Source organism: Mesocricetus auratus, unplaced genomic scaffold (assembly GCF_017639785.1).
Source record: "Mesocricetus auratus isolate SY011 unplaced genomic scaffold, BCM_Maur_2.0 Super-Scaffold_100013, whole genome shotgun sequence".
In the NCBI taxonomy this organism is placed as follows: Eukaryota; Metazoa; Chordata; class Mammalia; order Rodentia; family Cricetidae; genus Mesocricetus; species Mesocricetus auratus.
The window spans coordinates 39,664,736-39,689,833 of record NW_024429196.1 but is presented as its reverse complement, the minus strand read 5'-3'; the positions used below and the strand labels follow the sequence as shown (position 1 = coordinate 39,689,833).

Genomic DNA, 25,098 nt, shown 5'->3' with positions numbered 1-25,098 from the left:
TGGCAGTTTAACTTTCAGATTTGAAGTATGTTTGTTTATTTTGAGACAGGGTCTCACCATGTAGGTCCTGGCTGCCCTGAGGCTCTTTATGGAGATCCACCTCAGAGTGCTAGGATTAAAGATGTGTGCCATCATGCTTGACTCAGGTTAAAACATTCTGAAAAGAAACTCATTCGATCATATTACAGAATATAACAAAGGGATACCTGATAATTTTTAAAGGATGGGTTTAGAGATTTTTAAATATACTGGCATGGTAGACATCTATTTCCAATATGTTTAATTCATGGATGTGTGTTGTTGTTATTGTTGTTTTTTCCAGCAAGAGCAAGACATTTGCTCTCATTAGCCGTAGAGGGCCGGAGAGCTGTGAAACTGCACTGGTTCCTACCTCCCATCAGGCAGCATCCATGGACCTGGCAAATGCATCCTCATTTCACAAAGTTCTTACACCAGGAAAGGATGATAGAATGCAAGAGAGGTCAGAGAACACAACAGTCATCAGGCCAAGATTGTATGTACAGACAACAGAAAAACTTGCAATGATTGTGAAGTTGGAGATCTTGGCACTCAAGTAGGTGATGTGTAAAACAGAACAAGAAATTCCATTTTCATTGAGATGATTTTCTTAACCAAGCCAGATCTTAAACCATTAATGTGAGGAAATCCTCTTCTTTTCACCACTAAATTGACAGTGAAAAAGCTACACCTGGTGTGCTGGGAATGCATTCACTAACAATTTCTCCATTTCATTTACATTTGGCAAAAAAAAAAAAGATCATTTGAAATGTCTTCTCTTCCTATGATGGCTTAATATCTGGGCAGGGGAAGGTATGAGCAGAACAAACTTTTAAATCTAATGTGAGAAATGAGCTATTGACAATGTTAGATTTAACTGTAGATTGAACTACAGGCTGCTTGATGCTGTGGTCTTCAGTGGAAACCTTCAAGTGATAGAGACACTCAACAACCTCTTTAAATGAAATGCTCTATAATATATATGAAGGTTTTTTGAGTTACAGCACCCATGAGATTAAAAAAATAGGCTTGGAATACACAGCTATTCTGACATGTCCAATTACTATGGTTAATATGGTAACAAGCTTTTAAGTGTATTTGTTAAATGAGATTTTTAAAGCAGTCTGAATTATTAAGTACATATTTTAAAAATATAACCCTTTAATTTCGTATCACTTTCTTTGTCTCTGATATATATAGTTAATCTGTGGGGATGTAGACTAACATCCAAATAGATCTTAACTTCTAGAAAACCATAATCACTCAATAAATCAAAGGTGAAAGACATTTATGTGGTTTATTGTTCTTGGGCAGGGGCAGGACTCCTTAATTTATCCATTAGATAACTACTTGGTGGCACCATGCCAATGGAAGAGGACAAAGGTAATAATGCACATATGTGAGAGGGGAGTTATGATCCTCCTTCTTCAGCAACAGAAATTCCAAGACCGGATTATTATGTAAGTGCAGTATTATGAACTTAAATGATATAATGACCCTTTGCACGGTCAATACTAACAGTGAAGTAGGCCCTAGAAAACGCTAAGTGTGAAAGTCAGGGGTGTTGGGAGTAAAGTAATAAGCAGCAAACTGAAATGCTGTGGAGTAACCACGCATGGTAAATTGGCCAGTTTCCTCCTTCCGTGTGCCTATTCTCTTACCTGGTTCAATGCAGACACCAAATGCACTTCCTGCTCAGTTGCTCTCACATTGTTCACTCTTAAGAAAGGCACCTTCCCTCAGGGTGTTCACAGGCTTCTCTCCTTTCCCTGACATTTTTTGGTCCTATTACTCATTGATTATTGCTGAGTTGGTTTATTTAGGTCTAGGGAAAACAATGCACCAAAGTTTCTCTGGCAAGTGGAGATGATACTGTCCATTACTGCATTATAACAGTACATGGCAGCTTATTACATAATGGATTCGCTTCTATGGAAAAGAAGGGACATATTATCTTAACATACCATGGATGTATATTAAAGACTAAGATATCCCCTGGGAGGGAGAACATGCATGAAAACACTCAAAGGCAAGAAAGAAAATGAGTATGTGATGGTCCCGGGTCCCCTGCTTTTCACTGGATCTTTCGACATCTCACTGGTCTTTAACGTCAATCTCTTCTTCCACTTTTAATGAAATGATTATTTTAAGCTGGGATACCAATGATCTCTGAAGTGCTGTAGTACCTACTTCTCTGAGCAACTGTAAGATGTCAAGAAGATGAGCGGTAAGAACAAATGCCACTATTGTGGACATTTACGCGACATATTCTAAACTTTTAAACTGCCTCCTAGGATACTGTAAAAATTAAAGCAAGCAAGTGGGAATAATTCAGAGAAGAAAGAATTGTTTACAAAATAATTCTGGGGCTGGAAGTGTAGCTTTGTGGTAGATCACCTACCTAACATACCCAATGTCCTGAGTTCAAAGTCCAGTACAACCACCTCCCCACAAAAGCCACAGGGTGATCCCTGCGAATACCATTTGTACAAATATCACAGTATGCTACATTTCTATGTGGGTGTTTGAGTTAAGTCAGATAACCACAAATTAAGATATAACTGGTGGTAGCAGACGACCTAGGAACACAAGCTAGGAGAACAGGAATAACTTGCCTTGGGTTGGAGAACAACAGGCTGAAATATCACTGGTTGTGTCATTAAGAAGTACCATTCAGGACCTTTTTAAAAAAATTTTTACCAATGGAGAAGAACTTCTGTCCCATTGTGAATCCATACATAATAAAACACGACCCATTCTAACACACTGGATGTCTTACATGAACTGGTTAAATATGCAGATTATGGCAAAAGCTGAGATTTGACTATAGACAGATGTTTGAAGCCTACACTTCTGACTATACTGGCTGACCCTGAGACACCAGAGTACCCACTCTACTGATTACACTGGCTGACCTTGAGACACCCCAGACCCCACACTGTGTACTGACTATAGTCACATAAGCAGGTGTTAGCATCATCCCATGTTTCCATGAAAAGAATAGCAGAAAATGAGAATCACGATTCATCATAATAACGCTAACTTGCCTATTATGAGAATCACTGATATGATAATTGAACTATAAAAGAATCAAAACTGCACTGGAAAGTGTTCTAGTGCAACAATAGTATTAGTTATCTTAATAAATATGGAGGGAATACTATTGTTTATGTGTATTATAAAGTCACCATGAAAACCTCATTTAAGAACTAGAGCTCTTGCCCATTAATAGAAAATAAATAAAGTACGTTCTTATTAAAAAGCAATGCTCATGAAAAAGTCATTAGGCTTTATGCTTCAGTTATTTCTTGTGTTTTCTTGGGGTTCTGGTAGGATGTCAAGCAGCACAAAAAGGTCAAGTCACTAAGAAGCAGAAGTTGGCCTTGAATTCCTGATGCCTGTCTTCCCTTCCCCAGTGCCCTGTCATCACTCCAGCGTCCCTGGTATTCACTCTCAAAGCAAGGAATCATCCACAGTCCGCAAACTATAATTCAAAGACTGCCACTAAGTGAATGCATAAAGCATGGTGAAAATTGTAGGGGAAATAAGAACTATTATTACTAGGATTATTGAATTAACCATTAGAATACTGTTTAATTCTACCTCTATTATTATTTATCACTAGCACAGTTGAAACAAAGTGATTAGCTGACAAAAGTAGAATGAACATCTCACAAATTTTTAGCATGGCTTCTTTGTGTTCCTTTTGTATTCAGTGATAACAGTTCAAACCTGCTTGATCATTTGCAATAACAGTGTTTTTATAATGATCACTTTTATATTCCTTACATTCATGTAAGGGCATGTTAAAATTACTTCGCCACACAGAAAAGATGGCCAAAGTTTTTAATGTTTAAAAATTAAGCTGGAAATGTGTAATTAATTCTTGTCAGCTCACCAGTGATTGGCCCAGCAGGTGACCCCAGATCATCTGCATTTGTTTTCTGTTGAACTAAAAGCATTGTTTTGAACTCTTTCATTCTCAGTGCATCTCTTTCTGTTGAGAGTTAAGGTAAGTTTGTCTGGTTTGGTTCCTCTTTTGTACACAGGCTGGGTAGCCAGGCAGAGGTGGTTTTTATTCTATAGAACTATTTGCAACAGTAGACCTGGAGAAAAAGATCTGAAACTCTCTGTCTCTAAGAAGTAGACTGCATCGTAACTGAGTAACTGCCATATAGGAACTACTGACTAGTGCATACAAACAAATTAATTTTGGCTCACTGCTGTGGCATTTAACCCGAGTCCTGATACAGATACAGCAGCCTGGTGGCTCTTTCTTCCTCTCAGACCACTGGTTCTGCAAATGGCTTACTGGTTCATTTGAGCTCTAACATTTTATTATAAAGACATATAATGGATTCAGGAAAATACGTACCTGATTGCACTTGCCGATAAGTGCCCATAGGAACCACTCGCTGAAGAGCTGCTACGGGAATTATTGAGAATTGTGACCAGGGAGTTAGGAGATGTTCTTATCATGGTCTGAAGGTCGAAGCTATGATCTGACAGTGGTGATATGGACAGTGTGCGTTTTCGGCTGGGCCTAGCTGACAGTCTGGGGCTAGGAAATCTGGCGCCTGTACAAAACAAAACAGAACTTGATTACCTCCAGCCAGAATCTATATGTAATTGACTCCCGCTTCTCAGTGCAAAGGAGAGGGATACAAGTTGGCAACTTGTGGTGACAAGTATCTCTCCTCCCCCCTGTGATCCACTGGCTACAATTGAAGAAATTAGGGCAAAATATTTATCTTTCAGGGGCTTACCTCAGAGGAGAGCTGTTTATTAATGTGCAGGCAAAATGATAAATTGCTCAACAAAAGGCAGAGACTTTTATGTGTTATCCTTCTCATTTCTAATGATTTATGAATCTGACAGCTGCTTAGATATTCCCATCATTAATTCACCACAAGCGACAAAGACAGAGGTTCCCACAGTTGCAACACAATGCCCTCTCCACTCTAACACATGCCATTTTAAGGCAATGAGGTGAATGACAAAAACTGAATTAAAGCATGCTAAAAGAAGGAATTTGGTGTAGTTATGACTGCCTCTCCAGCAGCTAAATGCTCCCCAGTAAACTTACAGCATCACTAAAACAATACACAAAGCATTGCCCTAAGCAGGGATACCCAATTTGGGGTGATTTTGTAGCCCAGAAAGCATCTGACAACATCTGGTTATCACAGTTCAGGGCATGCTATGGACATCTAGTAGGAAGAGGCCAGACTATTGTCCGATGCCTCTTGTGCACAGAGCAGTCTCACCATACAGAACCTTGTACTCAGTGGTGTCAAAATGGGGGATTTACCTCTCCTAAAAGCCTTCTCATCTAAACATGTTGTTGATTACAGTGCACGATAAACGTTCCATGATGGGAGGCATAAACTGTGCATACATGTTAGCAAGGCTTGATATCCCTAAGGTTATTGAAATGGACCTTCTTCACCATTAAAGAACTAAAAGTTTTAAGACTTCAAGAAAAGCCCTCTGATGGCCCCTTAACTCGAAAGTTAGCAACTCAATCTAAACACATGCCCACTTAATACAGTGGTTTCTAACTGAGGGGTTACAATTAAATATGATTTTCATTCAAAATTGTTAGATGTCAAGATTTGAGTTGGGACAGAGTAGAGAATGCTGCCCAGTGGTCCAGGCTTGCTTTTGCAAGATCAATTTACAAGTCAGAGTCATAAGACTAAAGCTTAATGAGAGAGTGAGAGGTAATTTTGCCAGTTAAGAAGCAAATCAATTATAAATAATTTTAAATATAAAAAGAAGATCTTGTGTTTCACAGCATGGGTATTACTCCTTTCAGGGATGTGGCAATTTGGCCTTACTCAGAAAATTAAAGTAGTAAGCAAATCTTTAGAGAAAAAGTGACAAGTCAATTGATTGCCAGGAAAATTCAATGGGGATATTTTCTTTAACAGAGACGGAACAGTCTGTTTCCCCACTATGCCCCCTAGTGTGTGTGTGTGTGTGTGTTGGGGGGGAGTTCTCACTGGCCTTGAACTGACAATCTTCCTGCCTAACCCTGCCTCCCAAGTTCTGTAATTAAATGTTTGCATCAGACCTCAGAGATAGGCCACATACAAGATAACAATCCATCATGCTCCGAGGTAATCTAATGAAACAGAATAGATGACTATGAAAGGCTTTACAGTTAATTTCACAACCAGACACAAAGAGGTAGTAACATCCATATGTGACACCCTTCCACCATGGTGTCTTCTCAGTTTTTTCTTTCAGTCACATTTAAAATGGGTTCAGTCATTCAGAACAGCTTCATTACTAGCTGAATTAGGGCATGTAAATACAGAACAGTATTCCCAGGTCTGTATGTGGTTCTAGTATCTAAGGAACATCTCATTTGTATTATGCCCTCTGCCTTTAACATAACTATTTTACATTTACTCACTGCAATACACTAATTTTACCATATAAGGTTTTAATGGAGAAATATCTGTCATGCCCAGACAATTTGAATGACAGACCAGATTTATTGTCCGTTTTCACATAACCCTTAACAAAAGCTATTTTCTGTAGGACTCAGAGTTAGAAGAAACAACACGAGCTAGCCATTCTTCTTCATCCTTGCCACAAACTCTGATTTTGTTGGGGATACTAGGAATTGACCCCAGCCTTCTAAATGCAGCCCTCACTAGCTAGCAGCGATGGAGAAGATAATGTGACCTGATGCCATGAAACATAAGAGGCCTTATATCTACCATACATCCTTCAAAGTCAGCATCCAGAGGCATGGCAAAACGTTTTCATCAAACTCTTCAGGTCACAAAAGGCCTGGCTGGAATATGTCCTCACTGTTTCTCTCTCTGAGAATAGCACTGATTTAAGTCTGCTCATATGGATAGCATGGACTTCAGTGGTTCTTGCCCTCCCCCATCCCTAGGATGTTTCCTATAGGAATTAAGTGCTCAAGGCCCCTCCATCTCTAGAACTAATAGAGCTATAAAAATACCGGCCTAGTCTAATGTGTTACACTAAGTACTCTAGCTTCCATGTCATCCCTCACGAGTCACACTGTGCTTCTGACATCGAAGTCAGAGACCCATTTATATTTTGCAGAGGTAGGAACTGAACTCAAAGCCTTATATGTGCTGGGCAAACACTCTACCACTGAGCTAGAAGCCCAGCCACAGAGCCTTCTTACTGCTCCAGCACAGGGAGTTCAACCTAGTTTCTGTTAATTGTTTTTGTTTCTCCATTCTAATAAAAATTTCTGACAAAGAAAGAGGAGCTTTCTTTTCATGTGATGAATGATAGGACATCTAAATTCCTACTTAATGACAGTCAATTTACCATATACTCTGGCAAATTAAAATTCCTTTAATTAGTTTTTACAAAGTAAAAGGGTAGCTTCATCCTTTATTTAGATAAAAAACCCGCCGCTGCCTGACTAAACATATTCTTATCAAATAGGGAAAGTAACGTAGGCCGACCTTCCAAGGAGTCTCTGCTATTTTAATTCTTTATTTGCAGATTTTTAAATAACTAATTTGCATAATAACGGTGAACTGTTCCCCCCTCAACAATCGCTAATTGAAATGTGGTTATGATGAATCTGAAACTTAAGCTCTTTATGCTACCAAGCCTAACAAAACCCCACAGAGCGTGCAGCACAGTTCTTTTACTTTGTGTGTGGTAACAAGCTGCCCAATAGAGGCCAGCACTAGGCCACACTCCTTTGGGGTACACCAACGAAGTCCTGGGTGATTAACAGGCTCAGACTGTCCATTTTTATTACTGTGTGGACCAACCATTCTCTTTCCAGCTGGAAACACAAGGGTTAAACATCAGTGCTAAAAAAACCATACTTCCCTGTATCTGGCTTTAGCTTCACTCTTCAAGACCTTGCAAAAAGATATTCACTGAACTGGTCCTTGTCAGAGATGAGAGCTCTGAGGTACTCTAAAAAGCCATTATAGGCCCATTGTGAACCAAAGGAATCCTAATGTGCCTCTAGGCATCCCTCAAGTGACACGCATATCATATCATCTTTGTTTCCTTCATTGCCGTGTACTAGAATTTGGAAATGTGTCTGCTTTTTCACCCTTTGTGTAACTATTATGAATCTTCCATGTTCTTAGCAGCTGCAAAGAGTCTTCATGAACATAATTTAATTATAAGGATATGGGAATGAAAATAAACATGTCTTATGGTTTCTTTATTCTTTTTTAAATGCTTAATTTCTAAAGAATAAAATCCATGATTATATAGAGTGGCTATGCAAAGTCCATCCAGGTAGCAAATCTGTTCTTTTATTTTAATATCACAAGAAACAGAACAGGATGGTTTGTTGATCAGTTACATTCCTAGGATAGATACCATCAACTACAATTCTGTACATATCTTAGTTCACCAGGAGGCAACAGGTCATCTCAAGGCTGGTGGCTTCATCTATGGAAATGAAAATGTAATTATCACATAACCCTTGTAGACTTCTCTCCATTTCCCAGTTAGCACTTGTTACTTTCCCAGGACTCCATCAACCAGCCTTGTCACTTACTATCCATGGCATGAAGGTACTCCATGTGGATGGCCCCTGCACCGGCGGTGGCAGCTGAGGGAAGGATGTCTGCATAGGGGCTTCGCTGGCCTGTCAGCAGAGCCATCTGGTGATAGTATTCTGCTGGGCTGACTCCAGCATGGGGGGCTACAAGAGGAAACAGGTGGTGACAGTTACCAAAAGGACAAGTAGCCACTTTTTTTTGAAGTGTCCAAAGTACACTTGCTATTCATCCTACAAACCCATCTCTTTTTATGTCTCTGTTTGTGCAATAAAGCTTTCTAAGAATACATTAACTGGTATTTGTCTTTATTTGAAAGCAAAAACAGAGGAGTAAAAAAATAGTAAAATACATTAGAAAGTTTTGTTCTTTGTTTAAAGAAATTAACATGAATTATATATATATATATATATATAATTCACGTATCTTTTTAAGACAGGACACATTCTGAGAAATATGTCGTTCAGGCAATTTTGTCATTTTGGGATCACAGAGAAGACATGTATACATTAAGAAAGCAATGATGTCAACTGTACAATGTAATTTATGGGGAGTCCAACATACACAAACTTGTCCCAGTGTTGGTACCAGAATGACGGCTGTATGTAGATGGTCATGACTGACTGCCTCCTCTGCAAAGAAAATAGCTGCCTATAGACAACTGCTGCATGTTCACACTTCTTACAACAGTAGACAACTCAGACAACTGTGATATCTTTCCAGACATAACTTAAAATACTTCCCTAGGCTCCTGACAGGAGTGTCTAAGTTAACACTCACTAACATGAGAAGTCAGAGTTTACAAGAAAGAAAAAAGGGCAGCACAGCACTAATGACACACAACTGAATGATGAGCTGCAATTTTATGTTCCAGGAGTTAAAAGCTCTCTTTTTCCTTTTTTCCCACTATAAAATCAAAAAGAAAATGTACCTATCAATCTGGAACAATTTACTGGCAAGAGTCAGCCTTACATGAGTAGGATAATAATTGGTTTCCACCTGCCAATTTACATGCAAAAGCAGCAAGATATTGTAGCAGTTCTGAGGGTGGCCTCTAGATTTTCAGAAATCTGAATTAAAAGAAGTTCCATGAGGCATCTGGGAGCCAAAAGTAAAGTAAAAGTTTACAATGACTAGCTACAGGCAGAAGAATCCTGGAAATAGGTATTCTGAATTTGTATACATATGCAGTAGTTTTTATCTGTGCCACAAAGTAAAAACAGGTATCTCTAAAGTATTAGACTACAAAAAGAAAACATTAGTGAAATTATTTGGTTGGGTATGATGGTGCTTTGAGTGAGAATGACCCATCAAAAGCATGCACGTTTGAATACTTGGCCACTAGTTAGTGGAACTGTTTGGGAAGGATTATGAGGTATGGCCTTATTGGAGGAGATGTGTCACTGGGGATGGGCTTTGAGGTTTTAAAAGTTCACACCATTACTAAGTGGCTCTTTCTCTGCTTCCTACTTGTGGACAGGGAAACTCTCAGTTACTGCTCCATTGTCATGCCTGTCTGCCTGCTGACATGATGGTCACAGATCTATCTCTATGGAACTCTAAACCCCAATTCTTCTGTAAGTTGCTTTGATCATGGTGTCTCTTCTTATCAATAGAAAAGTAACTACTAGGACAGTTACTAATTGGAGTATTGAGAGGCAGGAAAGGGAAGGCAGACCCACCAATCAATCAACAGATATTTTATTCATACTCATTAAATGTAGAAGATGAGCATGATTTCCATAAAGTAAACATAAGTTACCATGTTCTCAGCCAATCAAATTTCTACAAGTCAGCTGCACTGAGCTTCCTCCTCACTCTCTTCATCTGTTCTCCTTGTGGTTATTTCCACCACCTTCCATTCCTTTACCACAAAACCAAATTCCAAGCAAAACATTAATCATGTTTTACCTTTTGCAGATTTTAAAAATGTAAATATTACTCAAATGAGTGAATCCACTTTAAAAAATAGCCACTGCAGTGATTTCTAAAAAAGAAGACACATGGGGTGGTAACTGTCCCCAGAACTACATGGGAATTGATGATTCCTCAGAAACTTTGTGCACATTGCTACTGTGCACAAACAGCCTCAGAATACAGTTCCTTGCCCTAATAACTTGACAGGAAGATATGAATAACTAGCTCCCATTTTACAAAAATGTGGGAAAGTTTTACCAGAGAATGAAACCTACATTTTAAGCCTAAAATGAACATCAGGAATTACAGGAATAAAGTCTAACTCTCTTTGCCCATTGTTCAGTTTTACTTGGCACGCTCAAGGAATGAAGGTACACATAACAACCCCCCCCCCAGCTCTTGATACTTAGAGCGTGGCCCACCATGGACCAACGGCATCAACATCACACAGAAGCTTCTATAAGGACAGAGACGCAGGTCTCCCACTCCACATTGCTCCTGCCCCCATCACCTATCAGTTTTATCAGGATCCCCAGATGATTTGTATGCACAGTAGAGTTTGCTATGCTCTGCTCTCAGGGACACATCTATGTAAACGTGTCTTTTCAACATACAGAATACAACAGTATTCATTAGAAGATAGGCAAAGCTCCTAGAGAATTCACACAACCTGGGTTTGTCTAATCACCTGCGGAATGTAGAAGAGAAGGGCATAGCAGCAAGTAGGGGAGTCACTAACACCTTGCTTTCAGTTCCAAGTTACTTAATTCCCCTGCAAATTGCTATCCTTACGTGAAAATATGGACACTACCACCCAAGGGAGCAGTGTTGTAGGTAGGAATTCAACCTTTAAGTTTGTCCCCGTGTCTCGTCACGTGGAAAACCTTACCACATACTAGATCTGCTTAATACAGGGCCACAAGGGAAATGCAAGGCCAGGTGATCTATGGAAGAATTGTCTGAGACTTACCGTCTGTAGGGCTCAGGCCTCGGGCAGCTGAGATCATGGAGAGAGATGGGCTGCTGTGCAAGGAGCGGATGTAGTCCATATACGGGTTGATGTAAGGATGTGGGGGGCTAAAGGGAGACTCTGAAGCCGCAGTGGGGTTACGGTGTGGGGAGATCCTAATGAAGGGCAGGTCTGGATATGTCGGGCTACTAGATAAGGCAGAAGGCCTGGAAACAGAGAAAAAGAGACATATAAGCACCCCCATACATGAAGGAACATACATTCTGTGAAGAAACATGCCTTGGAGAAAATGTTAGGTACAAAGCAATTTTTAGCATTCTTACCTTTATATTAGGATGGTGTAATCCAGGTAGCAAAATACTATGAAATTATCTGAGAAAGAAAACTGACTTCCGAGCTATTTCACAGCAGTCTGAAGATAGGTTAAACAAGAAGAAAAGCTGTAATACCAGAACTCAGGAGGCAGAGGCAGAAGGTTCAGAAGTTCAAGGCATATAGTATAGTAATAAGTTCAAGGCCAGCCTAAGAAACTCTGGCATAAAGAGTGGGTAAGCTTTTAGCTTAGTGATAGAACACCTGTTAACCATGTACAGGACCCTGGGTTTGATCCTCGGTGCAATGAACTATGACTCTATTGTCCAACTGATCCAAATACAAACGGCACCCCTTGAAACTTCTTACCTTATAGTGCTTCCTTATTAAACACAACAAAATTTATCTGGTTTGCGCCTCTAGATGGCAAAGCTGCCATGAGACAGAAAACAGAAGGCAAGCTGTAAGAGATGACAAGCCAGTCTATACTGGTGCACATGCTTTCAGGGGGCTTGCAGGTAAGGAAAAACAACTTCCACCTCTTAAAGGCAACTTCTCTTTTCCAAGAGGCAGTGCCAAGAATTCTGCTACTGCTCATTTTTCGTCTGGATCCTTATTAATTACATTTAGTAGGGAACCAACAAATGAGCATCTTTGGGCTTAGGAACCTAGAAAAGAATCAGGGTTTCATCAAGCTCAGGTCTTGGTAAGCAATGAGCTAATGGAAAGGGTTTGGTTTCTTGGAGTGCAAACTCTACAGTGCTTCCTATGTATTTGATCTCAGAGAGTCCTGTCTGTAACTTCATCCTCACCCCACATGGACATCCAGCCACTCCTGTCAATCCCAGGGACAGCCCTGTCTCAAATGGTAAGTCTGTACAGCCCTGTGCACTGTGCTCCTTCCTTAATAGACTGTTTCTCCTGTGGATGATCCAGGGATCCAGCTGCGGGGGTTAAACTTGTGTAGTCCCAGCTTGCCCCATTTGCACAGGCCACAGTCAGAGGAAGAACAGGCTCTGATGGAGACAGAGCCTTGAGAGCACATATTTAGGAATGAAATGAAAGTAAGTAAAATGCCATTTCCCCCCCTGGAGAAGCAGAGGCACCACCATTGGATTCCTGGCCCTGTCATCCTGTCAGAATAGGATCATAATGGAAATGGCTCCAGCAAGTGTGCTGGGCACGTGAAGTAAAGATCCTATATTCTCTTCCTAGAAAATAAGATGAAACAAGGCCCTTAGGGTGCAGGGATCCTGTTTGTGTTTGTTACTCAGATGCTAATTCTTGGTTTCCTAAATTTACACACAAAGTGTAAGAAATCTCTAACAGGCAGTTCCTGAGAAGGGAACATTCATAACATATGGTAGTGTGTAAATTACACATAGATAACAGTTTGAATATAACAGGCATACACGGATTGCTACTGCATGCTATGCACACTATTTATTTATGTATCAATTCGAAAACGTAAAGGCCTTTATTCCACCTGATAAAGATAAACGAAGCGGCAGAAGCTGTCTGCCTCAGCTCTCTACTATGCGAGGTGTTTACTTCATGTCTCTGGAAACTCATCCTCTAACCTCCGTGTGGCCTTCAGCTGCTGGTTAAACCAAGCTCATTCAGACACATTACAGAGTTCACAGGAAGCTCACATTCATTTCTACCAGAAATAATGACCAATCCTTCCATTTTGACTCAAAAATAATCTCCAGCAGGGCAGAGGCAGAAGCAAGTGGATCTCAGTGAGTTTGAGGCCAGCCTGGTCTACGAAGCAAGTTCTAGGATAGCCAAGACTGTTACACAGAGAAACCCTGTCTCAAAAAACAAAAAACAAAAAACAAAAAAGGACAACAAAAAACCAAACAAACAAGAAACCAAAACCCATAAAACTTTCAATTTTTTTTCTTAGCTGGGATACCAGTAAGCACATAAACAATAGACACCTCTTGGAAACAGTGTGGTAATCTCCAGCAGATTGAACAATAGGGCATACAAACTGGTGGAGCATGTCACCCATCTTGGTGGGTCATTTTGTTGTTGTTGTTGTTTTGACAAAGACCAGAACCCATTCTGTTTCTAATATTCTATCCTCATCAGGCACAGTTCCACTTAGGAGAATCATGCCTGCGAAGACAAATGCACATTCAGAAATACATGGAACCACAGAGGAAGGGCTGGAGCAGCCAACCATGCCAGGGCAAGGCCAAGAAGTGAAGGCTGCAAGGTTACTGTCTTCACTGTATCCTGTGAAGGGATGACAGCAACTCTGTAGCCTCCTTCTGAGCCTTTGCCACAGGAAGACTGAAGTACTACAGGAGCTTCCCAGAAGGACTCTAGACCTACCACTTCATCCCTCACAAGGGTACTGGTTTTACCGTCACTCGTGAATGAGTGAGAAGTAACAGCGGAAGGGTTTGACGCCCAGATTTGGAGCTAAAGCTGGCAGACTTTAACCAGCTGCCAAATGGGTCTCTTCCAGACAGATGCGCTCAGAAATGCGGGATCACTATTTACAAGCAAGGTGATTGGGACAGGCTTCAGAGAAGAGTGCAAAATAAGCACACTGCTTATTAACTGCCCTCAGGAAACAAGCCATCTGGTAAATCTAAGCTGTCCACTTCTGCATGAACAGGAATGTGTTTCACAATGCTGACTCACTGGGAGCTCATCAGGACTCCTGAAGACAGGCACCAGACAAGGAAGGCAGAGGAAAGGCAGCTGAGTGGTTGGCAGCTGTTCATCTAGACAGTCTCCAATCTCATTGTGCTTTGTTGTTGGGGGTTGATGGGGTGATCTAACTTGTGGTTAATCTAAGTCCCATGACTGCCTGCTACACAGGCTTACCCATAATATACAAGGGCTTCTATACATCTGCACATATAAATCCTATCATACAACATATAAACAAGCACACACATCGGGATTGGCACATATAGAAAGCTACAAAATTTCAAATTTTTAAATACTATAGCTTTTGTTTGTAAAGACATTCTAGTCAGGTATGGTGGTGCACACCTTTAATCCAAACACTCCTGAAGTGTTCAGTCTGAGTTCGAGGTCACCCTGGTCAAACTGGGAGGCAGACGGGCAAGGAGGGGGAGGGGGAGGGTTAGGAGGAGGAGAGGGAGAGAGGCTCTTTCGCTCTCAGAACAAATTCACATTCACAGAAAAACCAACCTGCAGTAGTCTTCTGATGCCCCAAACCTCACACAGATAGATTCTTGCCATTTTCAATATTCTCTCAGAGCACAGCCTTTCAATTGGCTTTTTTCACTTAGTGATAAGCATTTGTTGCCTTTTCCATAAATGTCCTGTCACTGACAAAACTTTCTTCCCTCCCTGTAGTGTGCTGACTCTGTGCAGTAATGAATTTCATTGTTTATACATGTATATAAATGAACTCCGATAATATTCATTTGCCATTATCCTCTTTTATCCCATCTCCTCATGTACACCATCCTAAATACTTCAATTTCTTTTAAAAAATTCCAGATTCCACATGACAGAAAATGCATATCTGTCTTCCCAAGTCTTGCTTGTTTGAACATAATTTTCCATTCCAAATTCGTCTGCTTGGAAGTGGCATAATCCTGTTTGTCTTTTAAAACTCATTTCTTGTCATCACCATGCAATACTCTACTAATAAGATGAGTCACAGTTTACTTATCCATACCACTACTGAAGGTATCATGGCCAATTGCAATTTTGGCAATTATGATTACAGCTGCTATAAGCATCTATTTATAGTCTCCACAGCGTCAATTTGAATAAGAGTCCGTTTGTCTTCCCTGAAGAACCTCCTTGGATTTCCCAGGACTCCACTAGTAAAGTCAGAGACCCACATGATGTGAGGTGGCTAAGGTTATGAACTCACTAATGAAATGCAGGGCTACAACTCCTCCTCCTTACACCAGTCTCCTAAGCCATGACATGGATACACAGGGACACTAGCAGCTTCCTCCCTGCTGCTGTGACAGCTAGAAGCCACACATGCATACCTGATGCCAATGATTTTTGAAAATGGCCACTAACAATGTGCAGATGACAAATTAGCTTCCAAGCACTGCAGAGCAGGGGCTGCAGGTCTACATTCCATGCTCTCCATTTCTCTATGGCGGACTTCCACATCAGACTCTATGTGATAGTTTGAATAAGGATGGTTCCCATAGGCTCATATTTGAATGCTTGGTTACCAGGGAGTGGCACCTAGGAAGGGTTGGGAGGTGTGGCCTTGTTGGAGGAAGAGTCACTGAGGGTGGACTTTGAGGTTTCAAGGGCCTACGCTCGCAAAGTGTCTCTTCCTGCTGCTTGTGTATCCAGAGGCAGAACTATCAGCTGCTTTTCCAGCACCATGTCTACCTGTGTGTGGCCATGCTCTCCACCATGATAATGGACTAAGCCTTGAAACTGTAAGCAAGCCCCAAATAAATGTTTTCTTTTATAGAGTTGCCATGGTTATGGTGTCTCTTAATAACAATGGAATACTGACTAAGATACCCTACAAAGCGGGGTTAGATGACTCTTCTGTGGTGTTGACAAAAGCAGTAACTAAGGATCCACCCATCCATCCTTGAACTACAATGGCTCAAACAACCAATATGTGTATAAGTAACTGTATATAAATCTGTCTTTCACTAAAGCTGCTTCTGACACTGCCTAACAGAATCACTTCCAAGTTCTTGGTAGCTAGATCATTTGTCTGTCATTTTGTCTGTAATGGAACAGGCATCTGTGCAAGAAGGTTAAGCTCTTTAAACTTAGCAGCCATTGCAGTTTGAAGGAACCCGTCAAGATACTGGCTAGAGGAGGGGTGAATGCTATATAAGGAAATACACAAGCAGCCACAGACATACACATAAATGACCATATTTAATAAACTGTCATGAACTAAGGGGGGAGGGAAGGGGGTAGGAGGAGAGAGGGAGAATTTTATATATTTTCATAGTGTACTATGATATGCCACTAACAAACACAAACAACAAAAACCCATTGCAGGAATGGCTGGACTTCTTGGTTAGAATTAAACATCTGTCTATAATCAAATTTGCTCTTGCCAGTTCATCTGTCCTACTGGGTTTCTAAAATCATTGTACACAAGCACTTTGCATCACCCAAGGTTCATACAGATTACCAGTTTGCTCTCACACTGCAAGAGATATCTGCAATGTGCCACTATGACACCAGATTTGCTATCGGTGTTCCAAACTCAAGGAATCTAAACTGTGGCTTATACATAAACTTATTTTGCATTTCACTTTGTTCTTTATAAAGCAATAGATACTGTTTATATTCAAACAGTAGTCTAAGAGGGACCAAAGAAGGTTTGTTCTTATTTAAGCCAGTTAATTATTCAATGAAAGCATAGTTTTAAGCTTTTTAATTACTTATTTTTAATTAGGTATGCATGCCATGGCACATGTATCGAAGTTGACAGGCAACTTGTGGGAGTCTGTCCTTTCCTTCTAGCATGTGGGAACTAGGAATTCAACTCATTAGGCTTATAGCAAGTGACTTTACCTACTAAGTCATACTGATGACCTCCCCATAAGATAATTTTAATAAACCAAAATGTACTAAATATTTGCTTTCTATATAGCAGAGAAAACAAACAGTGAAAATGCCTACAGCTAATATGCTAGACACAGTCAGAAGTTTGCAATCGGACACTTTGTTTCTTCTAATCAAGGTAAGTGATTCTATTGTCTCTGACCCAGAAGCCTTTGCTGACCTGAGGTAGTTAGTAGTTTGGTGGCTCTGCGTTGGTTTCTTCTAACCTTACATCCAGAGCATACACATGACAGCTGGTCTTTAACGTCTGAATCAGGTAGCTTTCTCCCACTGAGGTTCCACAAAAGGGATGTGGGATGTGTAAGTAGGAGTTGGAAGCAGGGGTAAGAAGTCAGGGTATTTATTTCTCCATTTCCCTGCTCAGTCTACTCTAGGGTCCCATTCCTCCACCAAGGCTCTGACTGCTGATGGACAGCCCTCTTTTGTAGCCGCAGTGTTTACTGAATCCCTTCTTTCTTCTTAACTCTCTTCATCCTGGAGGTCTTTCCTATTATTTGGTCAATAACCATTACCCTTCCCATACCCCTGCTCAATATCCATCCCATTAAATTGTGTGAGCCCTAACTGACAGATCAATTCCCAGCCCCATCTGTAGTTATGTTATGACTACATAACAATCTTTTACAGATTGACCACTTTGGGTTTCAATTTTTTTAATGGCATCTATAAAGCACAAGGAAATTAGTGATTCCACCATAGCTTCATTGAATTATATTTTATTGGTGAATCTCTTACTATGATTTCAGTCCTTGGAGAGATTACAGGAAACACAGTCACAAGTTACATGGTCCCTTCTCTGGGTGTTTTTGATCAACTGGGTGGGGAGTTCCAACATAAGGCATATGAGTGAACATGATTTGCTAGGCAGCAGAGCACAAAAACATTAGCAGAGCAAACACTTCTAGGATGTACTGATTTTGAAACATGGACCATTAACTCAAGACTCAAGACAGATAGGACAGAGAGGTAACCACAACAGCTAAGTTAAAATTCCAGGTAATTTTTGTATACATTAGTGCTAAGGCAATAATTGTTTTCTTGAATATGGAATTTAAGAATTGAGAGTGATCTATTTAAAAGAGCGTGTAAGAATTTTTATTTTACGAGTGAAGCATCATCTCAAGGGATTTGAGAATGCTTCTTGCTTTTATTTTTGAATTATATTTAACAAAGAAATCTTTGTTAAGATCATGTATAGTGTGGCAAATTAAAATCACAATGAGTCATCATTAAACATCAATTAGAATGGCTATGGCAAAGATGTGCCGCAACAAGAACGTTCAGCTTCTGTAAGCATTATGAGAGCACAACCATGGACTGCTGCTTGAGTAGATGCTTACGTCACTATCCAGCGACATACCCCCAAAATGAGTACACATGTGACATCTGCAATAGAAGACCACAGCAGCGTTTTTTATCCTCTATAAAATTAGGAACAGCTATCTAGTGATAGAATAATGAACAAATAATTCATAGAATAAGTGAACTCCAACAAGAGAAACTCTCAAAATCAATAAGCAGTGGAAGCAGCCCAGCTAAAAGATACTATAAGTTCTCATTTAAACAAAGTTTAACAACAGCTAAAAATCAAGGTTCAGCATAGACATAAGGTGTACAGGAATGTTTTGTTTCTAGTCATGTTAACTGTTAGATGCTTTTACCTTTGAACAAGCATTACAGTTCACTGAGTGTATATGCACACTCTTCTGCACACATTACCCAGCTTTTTCAAAAGGACATGCACATTTTTAGTGACACACATATTGAAATTTCTCACAGTAATCACAATCAATTAAATTTAGAAAACAGTACAGAATACAATATTTTCAAAAATTTATAAAATGTTTGTTGATTTTTCTTCACAAGATGAAGTTTCTCTGTATAGCCCTGGCTGTCCTCCAACTTACAGAGATTCACTTGCCTCTGCCTCCAGAGTGCTGGGATTAAAGGTGTGTGCCACCACTGCCTAAAAGAGGTTGGTGATTTTTAAAGGTAGAATAAATAACATTTACCATTATTGAACAAAGACAAACTTGTTAAGTCAGTGGTCTAAGTGCCAAATAGACAATAGAAGACAGTGTATATGAACTTGGGAGTGGAGAAAGCTGTTCCTAAGGCAAATCAGAGGTATTGTGTATGGAGAATCCAAAAAATATCACACAAACGTATGTCCTTCTACCTAAGTAGCATATTACAGGACTGGTGTGATGGCTTATAGCGAAAATGGAATTTATTCTGCCCAGAGATGAATCAATTTGATGAAAATGTTACTGCAATTATCTCTATGAAGAGTCTAGCCTCCAGAGGACAGAGAGAAAGAGCTCCAGCTAGTCATCTCCAGGGTGCACAGCGTATGACAGACAGACAGACAGACAGACACGCTAAAGAAATCTCTATAGCAGCCCTAGACATGGGCATCATAAAGAGTGAAGAAAAGGGAGAATCCAGCAAGGGGTGGATATGCTGAGATTCATTCATGAAACAGCTTTGGGACCATTTCAAATAGACCCTAGCTGAGTCAGTAACAGTTACCTGGCCACAGTGGCATGGGGACACAGAGCACAGAGTAGATCCCTAGGTTCTGGAGTAAGGCAGAGGTAGGATACTAGACTGAGTAGCTTGGAACAGGGTAGAACCTAGGCCATCAGAAGAAGCAGAGTCAGCATGGAACAATTGAAGGACAAGATTTCAAAAAGACCCTAGTTCAGTAGACAGTACCTCATGGGGGTGGGGGGCGTCTGATGCTGGCTATACCACTGGTCTCCAGTTGTTAGTACTGGCCCTGTGCTAATGTGACTCTGCTACACTATGAGCTGCTTAGATTCTTGGTTGTCACTAGATATCCCAAAGGAAGGTCCAGATGCCAGAGCTGAACTACTGAGGAGCAGGAGTCATGCAACTAAGAGGAAGGCAGTGTCTCAAATTCTAAACACTCACCTACCTGTTTCTGCTCTTCCCTATTCCATTTTGCTCTACCCTAGAAAACATAGGATACTCAATGAGGTATGTACTACACCCTTGTAGTTAAGCCTCATCATGAACCAGGGGTGGCATTCTTCATTTAATTCTCTAGCTTGACTCCTCTTTTCAGTCAACCTCCAGTCAAGGCTGCCTCACCTCCCCCTTCTTTCCTCAAACCTTAAATGTTTTTCTCCTACACCTTTTCTTTAAAACCAGCACCATTAGTCTAACCCTAAGTTTCTTTGTTGCTGCTGTTGGTACTGTCTCCCCATTTTCATTCCACACATAGCCACAATAAACAATATATTAGTATAATTGGTACTTTTAGTTCTCCTTTGCTCCCTAAAAGTATTAGTGCTGATAGGATGACTGACTTTTTGACTCTTACTGTACAGTATTTACTGGCTTGCCTTTGGTTGTGACTGTCTTTGCAGACAGGGCTTCAATTGCAGTGATACAGGTGATAGAGCTTTGAGTTCCAAATGCCACTCTAGCACAGCAAAATAACACCTCAACTCTGGAATATTCTGATTCCTGCTGAACAGAGCAAGCATCCCTTTTCAAACATTCAGGGTACTGTAAAATACACAAATGAATAAACTTCTAAAGAATAAATGCATCCAGTTAGTCTAACTCCAGATGTGCGACTTTCCATGTAAAGACACAAGTGAAGGAGAAACTGAGCAGCACAACTCTGGAAAACTACTACTCCTGAGGTAATGACCGCCGGTGAACTGCATTCACTCCTGAAGTGCACAAAGGGTGAGAAGTGTGCTCTAAGAAATCAAAGAAAATACAAATTTCTGAATGATTCCCAACAGTTCACAAATAGCTGGAAAAGTAAGAAAGATATCATCAGATATGAAAAATGAACTCTAGAAATACTGAAAAGAAAGCAAATCAAGAAACTATAAACAAAAACACATTAAATAAAATGAAAGGCAAGGTGGAACCCCTCAACCGTGGAATGGACTAAAGACAGGACAGAATATTGGAGAAGACAAGCTGGAGGAACTGTAACATTCAGACCAAGAAAAGATAAATTAATAATAACATATAGGCATATGAGTACTAACTTCAAGATCGACAAGACACTATGAAAAGACAAAATGTAAGAGTTAGGGGCATTACAAAAAGGAGAGGAATTTCATTTTAAAGACTTAGTACATTTTCAACAAAATAATACTAGAAAGTTGTCTTGAGCACCTGGGGTGATATTCAGAAAGTCCTTGTCTATGCCTGTATCCTAAAGTGTTTCTCCTGCTTTTTCCTGTAACAGTTTCAGAGTACCCAAGCTAATATATAGTAACACACACACACACACACACACACACACACACGCACGCACGCACGCACGCACGCACGCACGAAGGTGGAGATTGTCTAGAGGAATAAAGCAGACCAACAAAGGGAAGCAGGATGAGAACAGAGAGAGATACGGACAGGAGGAACTGAGAATATGTTCAATATATATCCAACACATGCCTGTAGGAAATTTTATTTAAAATGTAAAAAAAGTACCCTGGGTCCAAAAGAAAATGCACACGAAAATATAAACATTTTGATTTTGAAACTACCAAGTAGTTATTCAGCAAACAGGCAAGTCCCATCTAACAATAACTACAACTGGGAAACTTCTGACATTTGTCTAGGTGCCACATCCTACTTATAATGAAGAAGACTACCCTTCACATTTTGTACTTGAGTTTGAGACATGATATCCCCAAACTGTAAGGGGGAAACGACTCTTACATATACATTTCCAGACACAACAGCACTGATGCACTTATGAACAGAGACTATGACATCATGCACAAGACCTCAAACCAGACAAGAATCCCAGCATAAAAGAAGGCAAGTGGGCACAGAGTCTCACCACTAAGCAAAAAACTGTTTACAAACAACCTTTGGGACAGGGGGAAACTAGCTTTTCTTCAATGGCATGATAGGGGGCATTTCGACCACACTACAGTATACTATGCTCCATGCTCAGGAGCAGATGGCCAAGGGAAATTGGACTCCCTGCTTTTTGGTGGCTCCTTTATTTTTTAAGAGAGAGAATAAAGGTGGGTGGGTAGGGAGGAAGAAGCTCATGTAGAACTTGCAGGACGGGAAAGAATATGATTAAAAATATATATGAAATTCTCAAAGAATTTAAAATAAGTATTAAAAAGATATGTCAGCCCATGGTTGTATACTTATCTGGATGGTTAGACAGTTATAGATAAGTAGATAATTTTAAAAGATCAGAAGCAAAAATCGTGGATTTGTTTTGCTTGAAAACTCACTATTAGGTATGAATCAATGATTAAAAACACAATGTTAGAGTCCAAGAAATATTCCTGACTTCACGCTGAGTCCCCTTTTAGACAAGGAGGGAAGATGTTTATACCAAAGACAGGTGAATGTGGACTTCTGACCCAGAAAAGTACAGCTCTATTATTTATCAGAAAACAAGCCTTTCTTTTTCCTTTCTTCAGCCCTGTGACAGTATTGCCATCTCTGCAGCTACTGATGTCCTCTCTGGGGCACTGTCCTCGGCTTTGATGTTATTTCCAGGGAAGATGGGAGGGCCAGGTTTATGCTGATGAGGCTTGATGGTGATTGATCAGAAGAGTGGGGCCATGCAGCCAAACAAAGCTCCAGCACTGAGGCTCACACAGCAGAGGAGCCTTACCAGGGAGTTTTCCAGCTATTGCACAGCCTTTACAGTAACAGTATTTTTTTTCTGTCCAGGTTTGTACACTTTATCTTTATTCCTTCAAATCCTCAAACTGTTTGGATAGGAGAGGGATGTTTATAAGGCTCTCTCTCTCTCACACACACACACACACACACACACACACACACACACACACACACACACACACACACACACTTCTAAGCCTGAACTTTTAGAGGAAATTGAAGAGGCTTTGTGTCAAGTACGACTAAATCCAGCCTTTCCATATCAAACCTCTGCTAGAAAATTACTGTGCAGATGATAAGGCAGAAAGATATAATAAAAAGTGACTCTACTCAATTTACACTGCAATATTGGTATGACTGAATATTTTTCATTCAGGTGCCTGATAAAATCACTAAACTGTATTGCAGATAAATAAAGGAGGCTTCTGTCAAGAATAAACACCATTAATCATGAAGCCTTACCCTCTCAGAGCCTGTGCTATGCATCTTCACAAATACACGGCTCAGCCAGCTCACAGCACATGCTCTCCTCTTTCTTCCCTGCCAGGCTGAGGAACCCCTCGTTTTTCATTTTCTAAGATGTAAGCAGCAGAAGCATTGTGAAGGCACTCTCTACATTTTAACTTTGCAATTTTCCAGGTAGACTCATTGGGAAATATAGGAGATGGGAGCTGAGATCTTAGTGGGAAAAAAAGTGACCAATATTTTTTTTCTTTTTCTTTTTGCTAAAGACAAATGAGCACACCTTTTCAATTCTAAAGTGACAGGATTTTAAAGTTGTAGAATTCTGAGAAAGAAATATTTTAGTCTCACTTTCAAGTTTTGCTTTAGTTATTAAAAGAACTCTGAAAGACTCAAATACAGTTTTTATTTTAAAAGCTTTTATCGCTATAGCCCATGTACAAAAAGAGGAAATTAAAACAAAATAATTTTATTAAAAGACACCTGAAGCTTCCTTGTGGGTGCCATTTCACCAATAAAGACAAAAACCACTACAGCTTATAAAATACACCCCAGTTTCAGAGTTGTTCAAGGGTGGGGGGGAAAGATGTAGAACTTCAAACACATGAGTTATGTTTCATTAGGTATGTCGAGGGCAATCTGCTATTTGCCAAATTTCTATGTTGTGTGAGACACGTGTTAGGAGGAGAGAGGAGGGAGAGACCAAAAGCAGTCCCTGGGACACTATGTAAGTCTTCAGAAAGATCAGAGTAGAAATGGGCCTATGCTGTTTCCATCAGCACGCTCAGTCTTTCCTGACAAGATCATTTGTCTTGGAAACTCCAGGAGAGTACTATTTTTGGGTGCACTACCCATAAATGTAGACTCCTGGTTTGGCACTATAAACTTAATGTGCTTGAGTAAAATTAAGATTCCTAGGCACACACAAGTAACAACAACCATGCAAACAAACATCACAGATTAAAACAAACAAAACCAGTCGAGGCCAGTGGGAAGGCTCAGATAGTGAAGCACCTTGAGTCTGATTCCCAGAAGTACATGCGAAAGGAAGAGTGCCTACTCCAAGCTGCCATCGACATACACACACACACACACACACACACACACACACAGATGACGATAGATAATAGATAGGTAGGTAGATAGATAGAAAGATAGATAGATAGGTGATAGAAGGAAAGACAGACAGATAAACATATTTTAAGCTGAATTTCCTAGAATTTAGCTTTAATCTGCTAATAAAAATTTTAATCAAGAAATGAATCACATTTCATCACAGAGCCCTGGAAATACCCTCTTCTACTATAAGCATTCATTTACTATCACTTGGAAATCTTTTGTTCTCATTCCCCAATTACTTTTCTGAAACTTAAAAAAAATTATCCTCTTGAAACTCATAGGTATATGACTGTCTTAATTATATGTATATATAGTATACATATATATTAATGTATACAATGTATATTAATCATATCTGCTCCCACTTGTCTGTCCTAGAAATAGCTCTTAAGGCAGCTGAATTTTGCAAACTGTATAACTATGCCGCTGACACCTGCAATGAGGTATAATACATTCAAAAACCAATAATCTGCTGTTTATTAATGGAAGTTTAAAAGCATAATTTTGAATTCGGAAATTATGCTTCTCTGTTCCCTCTATAAGCTATGATTC

At 40.0% G+C, this 25,098-nt stretch overlaps 1 protein-coding gene across 2 annotated transcripts in view; it reads right to left on the bottom strand.

Annotated features, from left to right (window-relative positions):
• Positions 1–25,098, bottom strand: part of Gli3 (GLI family zinc finger 3) — a 256,145-nt gene that overhangs the window by 71,954 nt on the left and 159,093 nt on the right. For both annotated transcript variants that reach the window (XM_013114613.3, XM_040755627.1), the window contains 3 exons: positions 11,437–11,642; positions 8,549–8,695; positions 4,394–4,595 (listed from right to left, as the gene is read on the bottom strand). In XM_013114613.3, the coding sequence (XP_012970067.1) occupies positions 4,394–4,595; positions 8,549–8,695; positions 11,437–11,642 (555 nt within the window). The remainder of the gene's footprint in view (positions 1–4,393; positions 4,596–8,548; positions 8,696–11,436; positions 11,643–25,098) is intronic.